Source organism: Malaclemys terrapin, chromosome 14 (genome assembly GCF_027887155.1).
Source record: "Malaclemys terrapin pileata isolate rMalTer1 chromosome 14, rMalTer1.hap1, whole genome shotgun sequence".
Lineage (NCBI taxonomy): Eukaryota > Metazoa > Chordata > Testudines > Emydidae > Malaclemys > Malaclemys terrapin.
The window spans coordinates 29,893,208-29,909,854 of NC_071518.1; the positions used below are offsets into that span (position 1 = coordinate 29,893,208).

The window sequence follows — 16,647 nt, forward strand, 5'->3', positions numbered from 1 at the left end:
AAACTTCACAACCACAGAAAAACAAGCAAACTCAGAATCCTTCAAGTCACTCTCTAAGGAAAACTGAGTACAGCAATGTTTTGGAAACAGGAAAATATTTATGCTTAGTTAAAATATTTTTGGTTTTCCTTTAAGGACCGACCTCCTCCTAATTCCTGGAAGAAGATAGAACAGTCCAGAGAATATAAAAATGGCAACCAGCTCAGGGAATACCAACTGGAAGGACTCAACTGGCTCCTTTTCAACTGGTACAATAGGTAAGGGCACTAAACATTTTGATGTAAATTTCAGCATGTGTTATAGGTAAAATGGATTGCAATATTATAGTGAAGGAATAGTGCCTTAGTTTCATTTGCATTGACTTTTCTGTATTTAAGCGGAAAAGTTAAACCTAGAAAAATACATAAGGGGCTTTCGATTGAAATTTGGTATAAAGGTTGTCAGCTTGGATACGTGCATCCTTTTGCAAGTCCTTGAGATTTTATTTTAACTAACAATCAAACAAACAAAAAGTTCTATTAATATTTCTTTCACTTAACTAAACCCTAAACACTGCACTTTACTGGAACCTGGATCCTGGAAGACAGCGAAGTGCACAGATCACCAGTACATCATTTACTGTGGGGAGGGATAGCTCAGTGGTTTGAGCATTGGCCTGCTAAACCCAGGGTTGTGAGTTCAATCCTTGAGGGGGCCACTTGGGGATCTGGGGCAAAATCAGTACTTGGTCCTGCTAGTGAAGGCAGGGGGCTGGACTCGATGACCTTTCAAGGTCCCTTCCAGTTCTAGGAGATGGGATATCTCCATTAATTTAAATTTATGCAGGGAAGACAAAAGAGTCAGACCCTTGCTTATTGGAGTACCAGAGAATGGGGAAGTAAAAAACATTAGAAGAGGGAGGAGGTTGGGGGCAAGCCAAGACTGATCCAGCAATAAGTTACCAGCAGGATTTTGAACATTTATAGCACAGAATGGAGCTGTGGAAGGAACAGGTGGGGGTCTCTATACTGCTGGCTTCTGTGCCTCAAACCATAATGAAGCACACATAAGGACAAACAGGTTGAAGAAAGAACATAAGGAAATGCATATATTTATAGCATTTCCAGGAGCTTAGACATAGGGATGTTACACATATTAATAAGCTAGCACTGGGGGACTTAAACCTGTTGTCTTAATTGTAGTGGCCAAAATTTGGAAATGGGGATATCATAGGTCCTATATCTGGGTGCAGATGGGATCTTCCAATCATGGCACTCACCCCTCCCCCATGTGCTGGGTCCTCCACAGAATATGCACAGAGCCAGGAGCTGATGTAGAATCACAGGACTTCACCTCCAGTAAATCCAGGGAATCTGTGGTTTGTAGCCCAAATCCCTACTCCTACTGGGAGGACGGTGGTTAGGCTGACACTGCCGTGAGAGAGAAAATTGGAGAAAACTCTGCAAGAGGAATCTTGTGGAGTTTTCCTCCTCCTGAACTGCCTCTTCGGTTTTTACATCAAAAGGTACAGTTGGACCTCTGGGTGGGTACCCAGTTCCATGCTTTTATTACATTTGGAGGAATACCATTGAGCCTATTCTGCACTGTCTCAGTTTGATTATCTGTTTTAGACTTATATTTTTATTAACTTTAATTGTTTTCAGATATTGTCCTTTTGAGTAAAAGAGCAACATTTATGGTTCCCTCTAGCCTAATAATAAATATATTTGTAATTTCAGACGAAACTGCATTTTAGCAGATGAAATGGGTCTTGGCAAAACCATCCAGTCAATTACATTCCTCTATGAAATCCTCCTGACTGGTATACGAGGGCCTTTCCTGATCATAGCTCCACTTTCCACTATAACCAATTGGGAAAGAGAATTTCGCACGTGGACTGATCTTAATGTCGTGGTATATCATGGGAGCATGGTTAGCAGGCAGATGATACAGCAGTATGAGATGTACTTCAGGGACTCACAGGTACTGTAGTGATTTGTTTGTACACTAGCTCATCTGTAACCCAGTTCAGATAACTAGGAAAACCATACTGTAAAGTTCAGTGGCGTGTGTCTTAGTAAGAGCCATTTTACATCAGAGTATATATTTTTAATGACTTTCTCAATCTTTAGTGTGTGATTATAGGTGAGTTTAATATATGTGGTAAAATTGGTATTGTTCTAGTTCCTCTAGATCATTGAACCCCTCCAATTTTGCACTTGACTATGCATGGTGTAACCTATCACTGACTTCAGTAGGGCTCAATGTGGAGGCGAGGGTGTGCCCAAATATAGTCAACAGCAGGAGCTGGGCCTGAATTTGCAGAGTAGATGGAAAAGAAAGTGAATTTCTCCGAGCTTTAAATAGTCTCAAAGAAAGCAAATTTACTTGCCTTGTGTAAGGCTATTAATTCCCTTTCAGGATTTAAATGAACATTCCTGAGATCCAAATTTTATTTGTTAAAAAAGTTTACACGTATTACTAATAACTTTTGTGTTTTATTGAAATAACTAAAAAAAAAAAATTTGATTTCATTTTCATCATTTACGGTCTTTCTTTTTGCATAAGCCTTGTCTTAGACTAAACTGTTTTCTGATTCTTATGTGCTGTTTCCAGCATTACAAAGGCCATTTTTTACTTCCCGAAAAAGGCATTTTTTTCATTTAAAAATATTAATGAAATTTACATTAATATTTGGTTTTATAGTTTTTTTCAAAATACAAAACTGAAATTGTAAACATTAAATGTAACATGGAAAAGATATTTTTAAATTGACTTGTGTCCTATTTTACCTTTTCATAGTGTGTAAAGAAGGTCTGAGAAGATTTTTCCCTCTACCTTTCTGTTTACTTCATTTTCAAAATAAGTGAAACTAAACTTACAGATCCTGGACCTCAAAGAAACAATAATCTGATGGCCTATGAAGTTATCAGTAATCCACTGATGTATTTTTTTTGTTGCGCTATGTATGATATGAACTCATCCTTAACTATGGAGTCAAGACTGGTGCCTACATAATATGATTGATCATTTTATTTGTACATAAATAATTCTTCCTAGAGCAAATACATAATATTTTTATTAAAGGTGCTCTGAGATATAAATAATATGGCAGTCTTAGCAAAATAAGTAATCCAGGATTCTGATCTAGGCCACAGTGCTGAAAGTAGTTCATTTGGGCTCTTCCTAGGTGGAACCTGTGCCTGAACAGAGCCAATTGAACAACTTGCAGGATTGGGGCCTGTAGTAGGAAGGATGTAATGTCCATGGAACTGTTACAGGGTAATACAGTAACTCCTCACTTACCGTCATCCCGGTTAACGTTGTTTCATTGTTACATTACTGATCAATTAGAGAACATGGTCGTTTAAAGTTGCACAGTGCTCCCTTATAACATTGTTTGGCAGCCGCCTGCTTTGTCCACTGCTTGCAGAAAGAGCAGCCCGTTGGAGCTAGTTGGTGGGGACTTGAAGTCAGGGTGGACCAGCAGCCCCCTATCAGCTCCCTGCTTCCCTAAGTTCCTTGTGCGGCAGCCACCCAGCAGGCTATCAATTGCCAGGCAGTTCAGCTGTCCCTCCCTCCACTGCTATGTGCTGCTCCTACCCTCTGCCTTGGAGCTGCTCCTGAGAGCCTCCTGCTTGCTGTGCGAGGGGGAGAAGAGAGATTCTAATATCAGGGTGTCCCCCTCCCCACTTCCCCTCACTCCTTTACCCCATCTCCACAGAGCAGGGGGGAGAGGGAACATGACAGGGCTTAGAATGGAGAGAGCTTGCTGGCAGCAGCTGCTGTCTCAATTTGCTGATCCACTTTAAAAGGCAGTGTACTTAGAGTGGAGTCAGCGTACTTAAAGGGGCAATGCGCGTCTCTCTCTCTCTCACACACGTGTGTGTCTCCCACACAGTCTCTCTCTGCTATGCTGTCTCCCCTCCCTCCATTCATGCTGCCTTGTAGAGTGTGAGACTACATTAACAACGATGTGTTAACCCTTGAGGGCTCAGCGAGGTGCTAGTTCATCATTTAGCAGCAAGGCATTCCCTGGGAAATATCCAACCCTCTTCCACCCTCTGACTTCACCACCTCAACCAAGCTTCACAATCATCATTGCTGTGTACAGTATTGTTTGTTTAAAACTTTGTGTGTGTGTGTCTTTTGTCTTTTGTCTGGTGAAAAAAATTTCCCTGGAACCTACCCCTCCCTTCCCCCATTTAGATTAATTCTTATGGGGAAATTGGATTCACCTAAAATCGTTTTGCTTAAAGTAGCATTTTTCAGAAACATAACTATAATGTTAAGCAAGGAGTTACTGTACCCTTTTTGCTTCTATATCAAGATCAAGGTTTTGCAGAATATAAAAGTATAAAGGAAACATTTGTTTGCAAAACTAAAACATTGATCCAAAACAGGAAAACCATGTTGTTTTAGCTTTCTTTTAGACAACGGTCGATTTAAAATGTTTTTTATTGTATTGAATGGTACAAAGTGTATGACTGAGATTTGTTGCAATAGGGTGTGATAGTGATAGTTGCTCATTGTACTGTTGGAACTATTGTATTCTGCCTTTCTGTGGAACTGACTTATAGATTGCTAAAATTACAGGGTTTTTTAATGTTGATGTTTTATGAATAAGTTGATTGAGTGGCGATGTGCAATTTTCACAGTTTACTAGTGCATAATGGTGTCCCATCCAGTATAATGATTGATTGGCTAGATCCCATTTTGTAGACAGTTAAGATAGCCTTTTGACTTTTGTTCAGATGATAAGAGTGTGCTATTATCTAAACGCTTCTATTTGATAGGACCCTTAATGATTGGAAAGCAATGCAAATTGGTTAGAAACTTATTGTCCATGAAACACAGCATTATTGAAATGGACAATTATTCATTTAGTATTAATTATAGAATTGCACAATCGTAGTGAGTCTCCGGTAAGATGAAAAGGATTTATATCTCAAGATTTAAAGCACTACTGGATAATATTTCAGTAGCAAAATTGGCAACTTGAGAATGAAAAATGAGAAGATTCAAGATAATGTGAGAAACTGTTATGTTTGTTAATAAATCTCTAGGGACGTATCATTCGAGGTACTTACCGGTTCCAAGCTATTATCACCACTTTTGAAATGATTCTTGGTGGCTGTCCAGAACTCAATGCAATTGAATGGCGGTGTGTTATTATTGATGAAGCACACAGGCTGAAGAATAAAAATTGCAAACTCCTGGAGGGACTCAAACTCATGAATCTTGTGAGTGGCTGCATTTCATTTACTTAGTTTAATGAGATTTCTTTCCTGTTAGGGAGAATACTATGATAAATTATAAGACTATTTAATTGTTAGATTTAAAGAGAGTGGTTTTTATATGAGGGCAGTCTATGAAAGTTCTATTATTCCACTATTGATAGTTTTCACAGCTTAAGGTATACAATTTTCAGAAACGTTTTCAGTGTATTTTTGTGGGATTGAAATGCAACTTGCATAAACTGTAAGCAGAATCCATTTTTACTAGAGCTGTTCCTGATAGCCTACTTTATTTTGAATGAGAGTTTTAACTGCAGTCATATTTCTCATTTATATAGCATTTTTAAACTTCTTTGTATTCACAAATATTGACACCTTTGAAAGGAACTGGATGATGATATTGCTTATATGGTTGCAGCTTACTTGCTTAAGATGTAAGGGTTATCAAACCTTATGCCTGAGGCCATTGCCTGGTCTCCTGCAAGGTTCTAAAAGGAATTCATTGCCACTGACTACTCATGTATTATAATGCACAAATGACTAGATGCATTATGGGTTTTTTTGAGTTTATAATTTTTTACTTTACACTGAAGCATTAGATATTGCCTGCTGTCGGAAGCACAGTACTAGACTAAATGTATCAATTGTCTAATTTGATATTCAAATTTCTACTATAAACTTCAGTAATTATTGAGAGAGAAGTGTGTGTGAATATTAGAAAGAGGGAAATAAAGTGTATAACCATTTCTTTATTACTTGGCTGTAAAGAGTTTTTTTGATCACAGATTAATAATGTTGTTTGAAGTTTATTAAAATAGTATCTTAGCCATGGACCATTGGGCACATAATATGAATGTAAAGTTTAGAGAAATTCTAGCTCTCAAATAGTTTGCTTACTGATGCTCTTCCTTTTGTTTATAAACCATCAGATCTCTAGTGCTTGTGAAATCAGTTAGATGTTAGTGCTCAGAAATTTAAAAAAAAAATCTTTTTGCTAACTGTGCACATAAGAATTTCATGTGACATCTATGCCTTTATATAGGAGCACAAAGTGCTTTTGACAGGCACACCACTGCAGAACACAGTAGAAGAACTGTTTAGCCTGCTTCATTTTCTTGAACCTTTGCGTTTTCCTGCTGAATCTACATTCATGCAGGAATTTGGGGACCTTAAAACGGAGGAACAGGTACTACATATAAACGACTTCTTAACTTTCTACTTGCAGAATAACAATTTGAGTGAATAATTTGAGGATGCTTTTTGTTTTGTTTTTCTCTTTAATACTGTGGTTTGTAAATGGATTATATTTAAATCCTTTCTGCCTTCACTGCCCTTTCAGTCAGTGCCAAAGTAATTTAGGTGACTAACTTACTATCAACCGTCACACAAATCAACTCTTTACATAGATATGTAATTTCACTTCATGACACAAGACGGTAAAGAAGGGGCTCACCCTCTCAAATTTTTAAGCAAGCCAAGAAAGTGTGCTTGGCATCACAAATTTGATGTACAGAACAAACATTTCTAAATGAAATATAACTTGTAAAGATTTGCTATTTATTTGATGTTAAATAATTCATTTTTTCCCTATTAAATAACAAATTATGTGCCTATGATGAATAAAGGAGTGAGATTAATGGAAATCCAAGTTCTTCCTCTTTGAGGCCAGGTTGTCTGCTGACAAATGCTAAAAGCTTCCTTTCTGTAATCAGAGCATTTGAAAAATTACTTTGGTAACTTGTCTCTGAAAATGAGACTATGTCCCTTCCAGGCAAATAGTTCACGTAAATCTGGCAAATAGGTAATGTAGATTGTAAAATGTTAAATTAAGCTTATTTTTTTACCTTTGCATACATTCCAGTTTTATATATATATACATATATATTATTCAGGTGCAAAAGTTACAAGCTATCCTGAAACCAATGATGCTGAGACGGTTGAAGGAAGATGTAGAGAAAAAATTAGCTCCCAAGGAAGAAACTATAATTGAAGTAGAACTAACTAATATCCAGAAGAAATATTATCGGGCAATTTTGGAGAAGAACTTTGCATTCTTGTCGAAAGGAGCTGGCCAAGCTAATGTACCCAATCTAGTTAACACCATGATGGAACTCAGAAAGTGCTGCAACCACCCGTATCTTATCAAAGGTAAAACATTATAAATTAAGACTGACTTTTTCAGTTGATATACTTCCATCCTTGGTGTCACAGTTCAGGGCAACTGCACCTGTACTTCCCCTCTATAGTCTAGCAAGGGCACCCACTCTTAATTTTCTGGCTCCCCAGTATTGCCTCTCTTAGCAAAGACATGTGTCTCTCTCCCTCCTGACCATGGTGTTTCCAGTCTGCACAGCTCCCTGCCTGGACTGGGAATTCCCCTGCCTAAGCAGGCCTGCTTTTTTTTTTTTCCCCCCCACAGAGCAAGTAAACAGTGTAGTTGCCACAGTTCAGTTACCACACAGCTCTTTCTAAGCAAGCATATTTATTCTTAAGGTAAAAGCATTATAGAGAAAATATATTTAAAACAATAAAAATACATGCTAATAAGCTTACCAGAGATCACCTCAACTCCAACAAGGACTCTGGCCAGTGAACAGCCCTTCAGACCCCATGAAGAGGTTTTTCTGGGGTTACAAGTTCATAACTTCTTTTTCTCAGAACAAAATCACTTGTTAATCTGAGAGTTACTTCTTTAAATAGTTTTTGGGTCTCTGATCTGTCCTCATGTAACGGGGTCAGCAGACAAAAGTTTCCTTCCTGTAGGAGTAGCTTCAAAGGCAGAGTTCTTGCATAAGCTAGGGTTACCATCCATCCGGGTTTTCCCAGACATGTCCGGCTTTTTCAGCGTTAAATGGCCGTCCGGGGGGGATTTCTAATCAAGTAGAAATGTCCGGGATTTCCCCCTTCCCCTCATGCAGAGTGTGGCTCGGCTGATTGGATGGCGGGGCCTGATTGAAAGCCGCTCGCAGCCACTGGGGCCTCTAGCAGCCAGAGTCCCTCCCCCTCCCCCTCCTCCCCCGCAGAGCAGCACAGAACAGTGTTTGAGTCCACGTGGAGCCTGCAGTGCTCCCTCTGCCGGGTGAGCAGCGCAGGCGGGAGGGTGCAGAGGCTGCAGGGCGAGGAGGAGCAGGGCAGGCAGGGGCATAGAGGCTGCAGGGGCAGGGCTGGCAGGGGGCGCATAGGCTGCAGGGCAAGTGGGGAGCAGGGGGCACAGAGGCTGCAGGGTTGAGGGAGGTGCAGAGGCTGCAGGGCGAGGAGGAGCAGGGCAGGCAGGGGCATAGAGGGGGCAGGGCAGGCAGGGGGTGCAGAGGCTGCAGGGGCTGGGGGGTGCAGGGGCTGTAGGGAGAATGGGGAGCAGGGGACACAGAGGCTGCAGGGGCGGGAGGTGCAGGGGCTGCAGGGTGAGTGGGGAGCAGGGGGCACAGAGGCTGCAGGGATGGGGGGTGCAGAGGCTGCAGGGCGAGGAGGAGCAGGGCAGGCAGGGGCATAGAGGCTGCAGGGGCAGGGCAGGCAGGGGGCGCAGAGGCTGCAGGGTGAGGAGCAAGGCAGGCAGGGGCAGGGGGGTGCAGGGCAGGCGAGGGGGTGCAGGGACTGCAGGGTGAGTGGGGAGCAGGGAAGCACTTAGCAACCCCCAACCAAGATCAGAGCGGGAGGGAGGAGGGGGAATGCGGGGTGCTTAAAGAGGGGGCAGAGTTGGGGCAGGGACTTTGGGAAAGGGGCGGGGTTGGGGCGGAGCCAGAGGCGGAGTTGGGGCAGGGCTGGGGGTGGGACCAGGGCCCTGTGGAGTGTCCTCTTTTTTAAATGTTTGAATATGGTAACCCTACATAAGCAGAGTAGGTGCATTTGCTTGCCCCTCGTCCTAGAGATTTCCTGGGAAACCTACTTAAACTAACAGTTCATTCTTGTCTTAGCCCATTGTTGAAAAGAGTCCTTTGATGCACATAGCACTTCCCAAGGTTTACATTAGTCATGTCTCCTAGACTAGTTACATACAATCCTGCAATAACACATAACCATTTGTATTTTTAATACAGTGAGCTCCTAAAATACTTAAACTCAATTCAGTAAGGTTTAACTTAATTCAGTAGGGTTTGTTCAGGATATTGCAGGAAATTGCTATTCCTGTCACATTTGGTAGAATGGTTTAAGTATTTTTTTTCCCAAATCTTATCACATTTTGATAAGAACTGTAATGTTTGGTCTTGCTTTGAAATGTACCCTGATAAAATTAAAAGTAAAACATTATTTAAAGTTGTGTTGTAGCTGCAGGCTTACATGAGGTTTGAACTTCTGGATTTAAATAGTGATATGCACATGATATTCTGAGAATATTTTACAAAATGGAATTTTGATTGCAAATGTTAAATCTTTTTAAAATTTAGCCATACTGAGAGAGAATAGAAATTTAACTTCTAAACTTAGAGTGGTTCTTGCAACCAAATATGTAGTGTACCTTAATGTTCATGTAGTTTGTATTCCTATTAGTAAATCTCTTCCAATTCATTATTTTCTGTACTCGTAAGAAAATACACTCTGTACACTCAAAGCCGGTTCTACAGTAAGTGAAGGAAAAGTATTTAAAATGTTTTTACCATTCTCAAATCCAGTTTCAAGTATCAGAATAACATAGTTTGGGTTCTTTTTAGTTTGTTACAACATACTTTGAAAAAAATATATAATTAAACTCCCCCTAAGACCTCCACCTCCACCCCCACCCCAAGAAATTTCATAGAATCATAGAATATTAGGACTGGAAGAGACCTCAAAAGGTCATCTAGTCCAGTACCCTGCACCCCTGGCCGGACTAAGGATTATCTTCTAGACCATCCCTGACAGGTGTTTTGTCTAACCTCCAACGATGGAGACTCCCCAGCCTCCCTAGCCATTTATTCCAGTGCTTAACCACCCTAACAAGAAGGTTTTCCTAATGTCCCACCTAAACTGCCCTTGCTGCAATTTAAGCCCATTGCTTCTTGTCCTATCCTCGGCCATTGAGGAGAACAATTTTTCTCGCTCCTTATAACAACCTTTTATGTACTTGAAAATTCTTATCACTCTTCCCTTCTCCAGACTAAACCAACCCAGTTTTTTCAATCTTCCCTCATAGGTCATGTTTTATAGCTCTTTAATCATTTTTTTGCTCTTCTCTGGACTTTCTCCAATTTGTCCACGTCATTCCTGAAATGTGATGCCTACAACTGGATACAATACTGCAGTTGAGGCCTAATCAGCACGAAGTAGAGCCGAAGAATTACTTGTCGTATCATTTTTAGAACACTCCTGCTAATGCATCCCAGAATGTTTGCTTTTTTTGCAACAGTGTTACACTGTTGACTCTCATTTAGCTTGTGATCCACTATGACCCTTCCGCAGTACTCCTTCCTAGGCAGTCATTTCCCATTTTGTATGTGTGTAATTGATTGTTCCTTCCTAAGTGGAGGACTTTGCATTTGTCCTTATTGAATTTCATCTTGTTTACTTCAGCCCATTTCTTCAGTTTGTCCAGATTATTTTGAATTTTAATCCTATCTTCCAAGGTATTTACAACCCCATCCAGCTTAGTATCGTCCGCAAACTTTAAGTGTACTCTCTATGCCATTATCTAAATCATTGATGAAAATATTGAACAGAACCGGACCCAGAACTGATCCTTCCTCTTCTTCAAGTAGTGTCCCTATGGGCGCTCCTCTTCAGGAGCGCTCATATACCTTTCAAGCCCTTGATCAGAGATTTTCAGTTAGCGGTGTCCTTTTGACTCCAGGCCTCCTTGGAGTGGATGCCTCCTCATGCTGGATACGAAAGCTATGGGGAGGAGGTGGGGGGGGGCTCTTCATGCCAGATGCTGAGGCTATTCAGGGGTGAGCAGGTGAACCATCCTCAATTCCTTCTCAACAGTCTCGGCCTGAGATGGAGCCCTAGCATATCCATCTTGAGTCTGCCTTGGCTTTTCTAATATTTCTGTACTGGTTAAAATAAGTTTTTAAAGCTAATTTTTAGTTGTTAATATCGTTATATTTAATTAGATAAGTAGTGAGAGGATTGTTTCTTTGCTCTTTTCCCTCGGGGAGGCTTATTCTTTTCCTAGTAGGGCATGCCTGGCTCGCCATGTTTTAAAGATTACCTCTCCTCTCAAGAAGCTATATCTGTGAACAATGGCCACTCTGTGTCCCTTGCTTGGGGGAGTCCCATGTCTGACAGAAGTGCAACTTCTGCCTGGCCCTCAAGTCCAAGGCAAGGAAAAATAGGGAGATGAAACTCTAGACTGCTGCTGATGGAATGCTCCTTTTGGCCAGTTTCTGAGTCAGGTCAGGAGCTCCCCCACCTCCCCCCCGGTACATTTGTCTCCAGACACAACCAGTACCCCTTCTACCTCTGTGCAGTCTTCCACTAAGAGAGTGAAGACTTTGGAGGCTTCCTAAAAGAGGAGCGCAAACTCTTTCCTTAAGGAGACAGCTCTGAAAAAATCCAGGTCTCCAGCAAGATCTACTGTCTCTGAAGCCTCAATCTCTTCACTCAATACCATTGATTCAAAGGTCTCTTCCAGTACCAGCTGAGTCGTAAAGTCTAGGAGCACGGAGAAGAGAGATGGCTCCGACAGGGCCTTGGTACCTCCTCTCAACAAAGAGAGCAAGGATAGACACTCTGGACTGGCACTGTTGAGTTCAGCCCAGATGTTGGTACCACTGTATGAGGCACCCTTGGCACCAAGCAAGCAGCGGTGCCAGATACCATTGGCATAAACTTCAATACGCCCACCGTCATTGGTTCTCTTGGATTTGGCAGTTGTGGCCTTGGCTACTGTTTCAGTACCAATCCTCTGTTTGGTACCACAGGAGTTCAGATATACTAAGGGCCTATTGATAATGGATGAACTGGAGTCCCCACTCCTCATTGGTACTGAATGTCTCTTTATACCAAACTCTGATCGCTGGACTACCACCCTCGGTATTTCATGGCTTTCCGCTTTTTTCTGCAGGAGATAGAGGAGAATGAGGGAGGCTTCCAGTTGGTCTCCTGTGTTTCTGTTCAGGGTTCTCCAACATATCCCTTCAGGAAACCACACTCCGAAAGTTATTCGGAAGATTGGCATCATTATCAAGGGCGGTGGGGACCAACCTTGTATACCATTCCCATTTCTGTGTGGCCCACCCTCATGGCCATACTGGGGCACTGGGCTGTCTATCAACAGCAATTTACCAGACCACCACTGTCTCATAGGAAGGCCAGAGTTGTACAGCCCTCTCCTCCTCAACCTGCTCCTCCACAGGAGCAGATGTTTGAGGAGCAGGAAGCTAGAGCAGTTAAGGAGGCCACCCTTCAAGAACCTATTTCATCCTCATCTCTGGGTGAGGTGATTATGCCTCCACCACAATCCATGGCTGCTGATTTTTGGGAATTTCAAGACCTCATAAAGACGTAGCTGACACTCTTCAAATTCCTCTTGAAGAGATCAAGAATTCATAGCACAAACTGTTTGATATCTTGCAGTGAGCAACATCCTCCAAGGTGGTGTTGTCCATCAATGAGGGCTCCTAGATCTGGCTAAGATGGTGTGGCAGACTCCTGACGTCCACATGTTAGCAGGTGGACAAGAGGTATTATGTTCTCCCTAAGTATTTGGACCTTTTGTTCTCCTACCCTCCACCTAACTCCCTAGTGGTGGATGCAGTAAATGAGCTGGGTAGGCAGCACTTCTCTAAGTCTACCCCATGTGACAAGGACTAGAAAAGGCTGGATCTCTTTGGGTGAAAGGCCTGTTCGTCAGCAACCTTGCAATTCAGGATCATGAATACGAAACGGTCATGGCCAAATAAAATTTTACAAATAACAGATTAACAGCTTTTATTGAACATCTGCCACAAGAACATAGGGAGCAATTCCAGTCCATCATCTCAGAGGACCAATTGGTGGCCAGAACTGCTCTTCAAGTATTCTTAGGTGCTGTGGACACTGCTGCCAGTGTCTGTCTCCATGGCAGTGGTTATGCGCAGGGTATCATGGCTCCATCTTTTGGGGTTTCTGAGAGAAGTACAGAAAACCATGGAGGACTTTCCCTTCAACAGTCATAAACTGTTCTTGGAAAACGTGAGTCATTGCAGAATCTAAAGGACTGCAGGGCTACTTTACAATCCCTGGGCAAATATACATCTACAAATAAGAAAGGGCTTAATAGGTCACAGACTACCCAAAGATCACATCCTGCTCAGTTTTCCAGATTCCATAAATCCATCGAACCACCCAGAAAGAGACATAGATTTCAGAGAAATAGGGATGCCCAACCACCCTCTGTGACCACCTATCCACAGTTTGAATCCTCCTGCACCTCTGTATTGACAGATGTGCCCATTAGCACACCTCTCCGACTTTGGAGACTGCCTTGCCTGTTTCCAATATGTTTGGAAGCAGTTCACTACTGATAAGTAGGTAATAGAGGTCATAACATTGGTTAAACCATCCATTTTATGTCACTCCCTCTCTTCCACCCCCTTTCCCCATTCTGCTTCAGGGACCCCCTCTCACAAGCTTTTATCGAGACTAGAAGTGAACTTCCTTTCAATTTAGGAGCTTATAAACTCAAGGGATTACGTATTTCCTTGTACCAAAGAAGGACACGGTGAAGACCGAACTAAGACTTCTAAACAAGTTTGTAAACTTGGTAACTCTGGCAGCTATAATTCTTTCACTAGAGAAAGGGGATTGGTTTTTAGCCCTCGACCTATAAGATGCCTATTTTCATATAAAGATTCACCCATTGCACAGGAAATACCAATGTTTCACTGTAGGCCAAGATCATTTCGAATACTGAGTGCTGCCCTTTCCTCGGTCTCAATGGTGTTCTCAAAAGTTCTGTCAGTAATGGCTGCTTTCCTCCAACAAGAAGCGATCCTAGTCTTCCTGTACCATGGCAACCATTCCTACGAAGCAGTGCTGTCTTCCATCCAGATAGCCCTTGCTCTGTACCAGGAGTTGGGTCTGCAGCTTAATGTAAAAAAAGTCCATATTAACCCCTGTACAGGAAATACAGTTTATAGGGGCATATTTGGATTTGTTGACAGCCAGAGACTACCTTCCTTAGTCAGATTTGTAACCTTGTCAAGTCTGGGATGAGCAATTCAGGGGACTGTTGAACCACAATAGGAATTCAGTTCCTGGGACACATGGCAGCTTGTACCTTTGGACCAATCATGCAGGCCTTCTGCTTCCAGGGTTGGCTCAGAATGACCAATGTTCCAGTGAGAGACCCATTGGATAGACAGGTGACGGTTTCTCTGTGTGAGATACTTCTTAGACTGGTGGAAGGATCAACTCACTGTCTGTGCGGGCATCCCTTTCCATCGCCCAGCCCCTTGAGTGACTGATGCGTCACTGTTGGAATGGGGAACTCACCTCAATTTGTTGGAGCTCAGGGCTGTCAGGAATGCTTTCCTTCATTTCCTACCCCTCATCAGGGCAAATCAGTTAGGGTCACAGCAGACAACATATCCTGCATGTTCTATATCAACAAGCTTGGAGGAGCAAGATCCTCCTTCCAGCGTGCCAAACCCATGAAGCTATGGAATTGGTACATAGCTCATCAGATCCAAATTTCAGATCTACCTCCCAGGTATTCAGAACAACACAGCTGATGTCCTCAGCAGACACTTCTCACAGAATTATAAATGGGAACTAGACACCCAGTTTCTCCTCAGCATATTCATAAGATGGGGGCTACCAGAGGTGTACCTGTTCCTAGAGGTCGTGAAGAGAAAGTATTCTCTTTTCTGCTCAAGAGGGGATCTGGACCACCACTCCTTGGAAGAAGGGTCTGTTCTATGCATTTCCTCCAATGCTGCTGATACTGAGGGTGATGAAAATGATCAGACAGGACAGAGCCAGAGTTATCCTTATAGTGCTGACCTGGCTGAGACAAGTTTGGTACCCATACCTGTTTCACCTATGTATCCAACTATCATTTGAGCTTCCGTCCATTCCTCATCTCCTGCTATAGGATGTGGGTCGTGTGCTTCATCCCAGCCTAGCAATTCTCTGCCTTACGGTGTGGCTCCGCAATGGTTCATGGGGTTAGAATCTGCCTGCTCTACATAAGTACAACAGGTGTTAGTGAATAATAGAAACAGATCAACCCACACTACTTACCTGCAGAAATGGAAGAGATTGTTCCATTGGTGTTGTCATTGTTGCCTCCTGCCTGATTCAGTGCCACTTTCAGTCATCCTGGATTATCTGTAGGATCTAAAGAAACCAGAGTTATAAATTAGTCTGATTAAGGTCCATTTGGCCACAATATCAGCCTTTCATCCTCTGGTAGAAGGATTCTCTGTATTTGTTCATCCAGTATTGTGTAGGCTTATTAAGGGTTTGTGGAATCTCTGTCCACAGACTAGAAACCCTGCTTTAACCTGGGACCTCAACCTTGTATTCAGTGACCTTATAAGATCTCCATTTGAACCACTGGCAACCTGTTCTCTGTTACATTTATCTATGAAGTTGGCCTTTTTAGTAGCCATCAGCCAACAGCCAACCGCTGTTCCTTAAATTCCATGTAGGCTGTTGGATCAGGGAGATTGAAGCCTTGATGGCAGAACTCCCCGTTTATAGTGTTCTTTAAGGACAAGGTGTCTTTACATCCATACCCTAAATTCTTACCTAAGGTTCTATCAGAGTTCCACCTTAATCATTCCATTCATTTTCCAGGGTTTTTCCCAAAGCCACGCAGTTCTCTACATGAATTCTGTTTACATGCCCTGGCTGTTAGAAGGGTGTTGGCCTTCTACTTAGATAGGATGAAGAAATTTAGGAAGTCACATAGGCTCTTCATTTCCTTTGCGGATAGATCAACAGGGTCCTTGATCCCTGCTCAGAGACTATTGAGATGTATATCTGGATGTATTGTTTCTTGTTATGATGTTGTGGGTGCTCATTCCCCCCCAAAGGGTGTTAGCATATTCAGCCAGATCTCAAGCAAGATCTACAGCATTATAAAAGAATGTACTAGTATCTGAAATATATAGAGCCGCTACATGGGTTTCAGTACGTAGTTTTCAAAACATTATGCCTTGATCCATTCCATCAGATCTGATTTGGCACTTGATTCTGCAGTACTGTCTTCAGTTTTGAACTGTTCTGAAGCTGCCTCCTCCATCTGGGAATATTGCCCCAAGTCACCTGAGGTGGCACACTCATAGGAACGCTATTCGAAGAAGTTGTTACTCAGTTTGTGTACTAACTGTGTTTCTTTAAGATGTGTCCACCTATGGGTGCTCCACTACCCGCCATTCTTCGCCCTCTGCTTCGGACTGTTTCTTATGGGTAGTTGGGTGGACAAAGAATTGAGGGTGGTTTTCCCACATGCTATATAGCCTCGGTATCTGGCAAGAGGAGGCACAGGGCCCATGCATGGTCTGAACGGACACAGCTAACTGAAAATCTC

General features: G+C 42.3%; 1 protein-coding gene across 12 annotated transcripts in view; it reads left to right on the top strand.

Moving 5' to 3' along the window:
- Window positions 1–16,647, top strand: part of CHD9 (chromodomain helicase DNA binding protein 9) — a 192,592-nt gene that overhangs the window by 114,987 nt on the left and 60,958 nt on the right. For all 12 annotated transcript variants that reach the window (XM_054048599.1, XM_054048603.1, XM_054048604.1 and 9 more), the window contains 5 exons: window positions 136–257; window positions 1,719–1,962; window positions 5,046–5,222; window positions 6,259–6,402; window positions 7,109–7,364. In XM_054048599.1, the coding sequence (XP_053904574.1) occupies window positions 136–257; window positions 1,719–1,962; window positions 5,046–5,222; window positions 6,259–6,402; window positions 7,109–7,364 (943 nt within the window). The remainder of the gene's footprint in view (window positions 1–135; window positions 258–1,718; window positions 1,963–5,045; window positions 5,223–6,258; window positions 6,403–7,108; window positions 7,365–16,647) is intronic.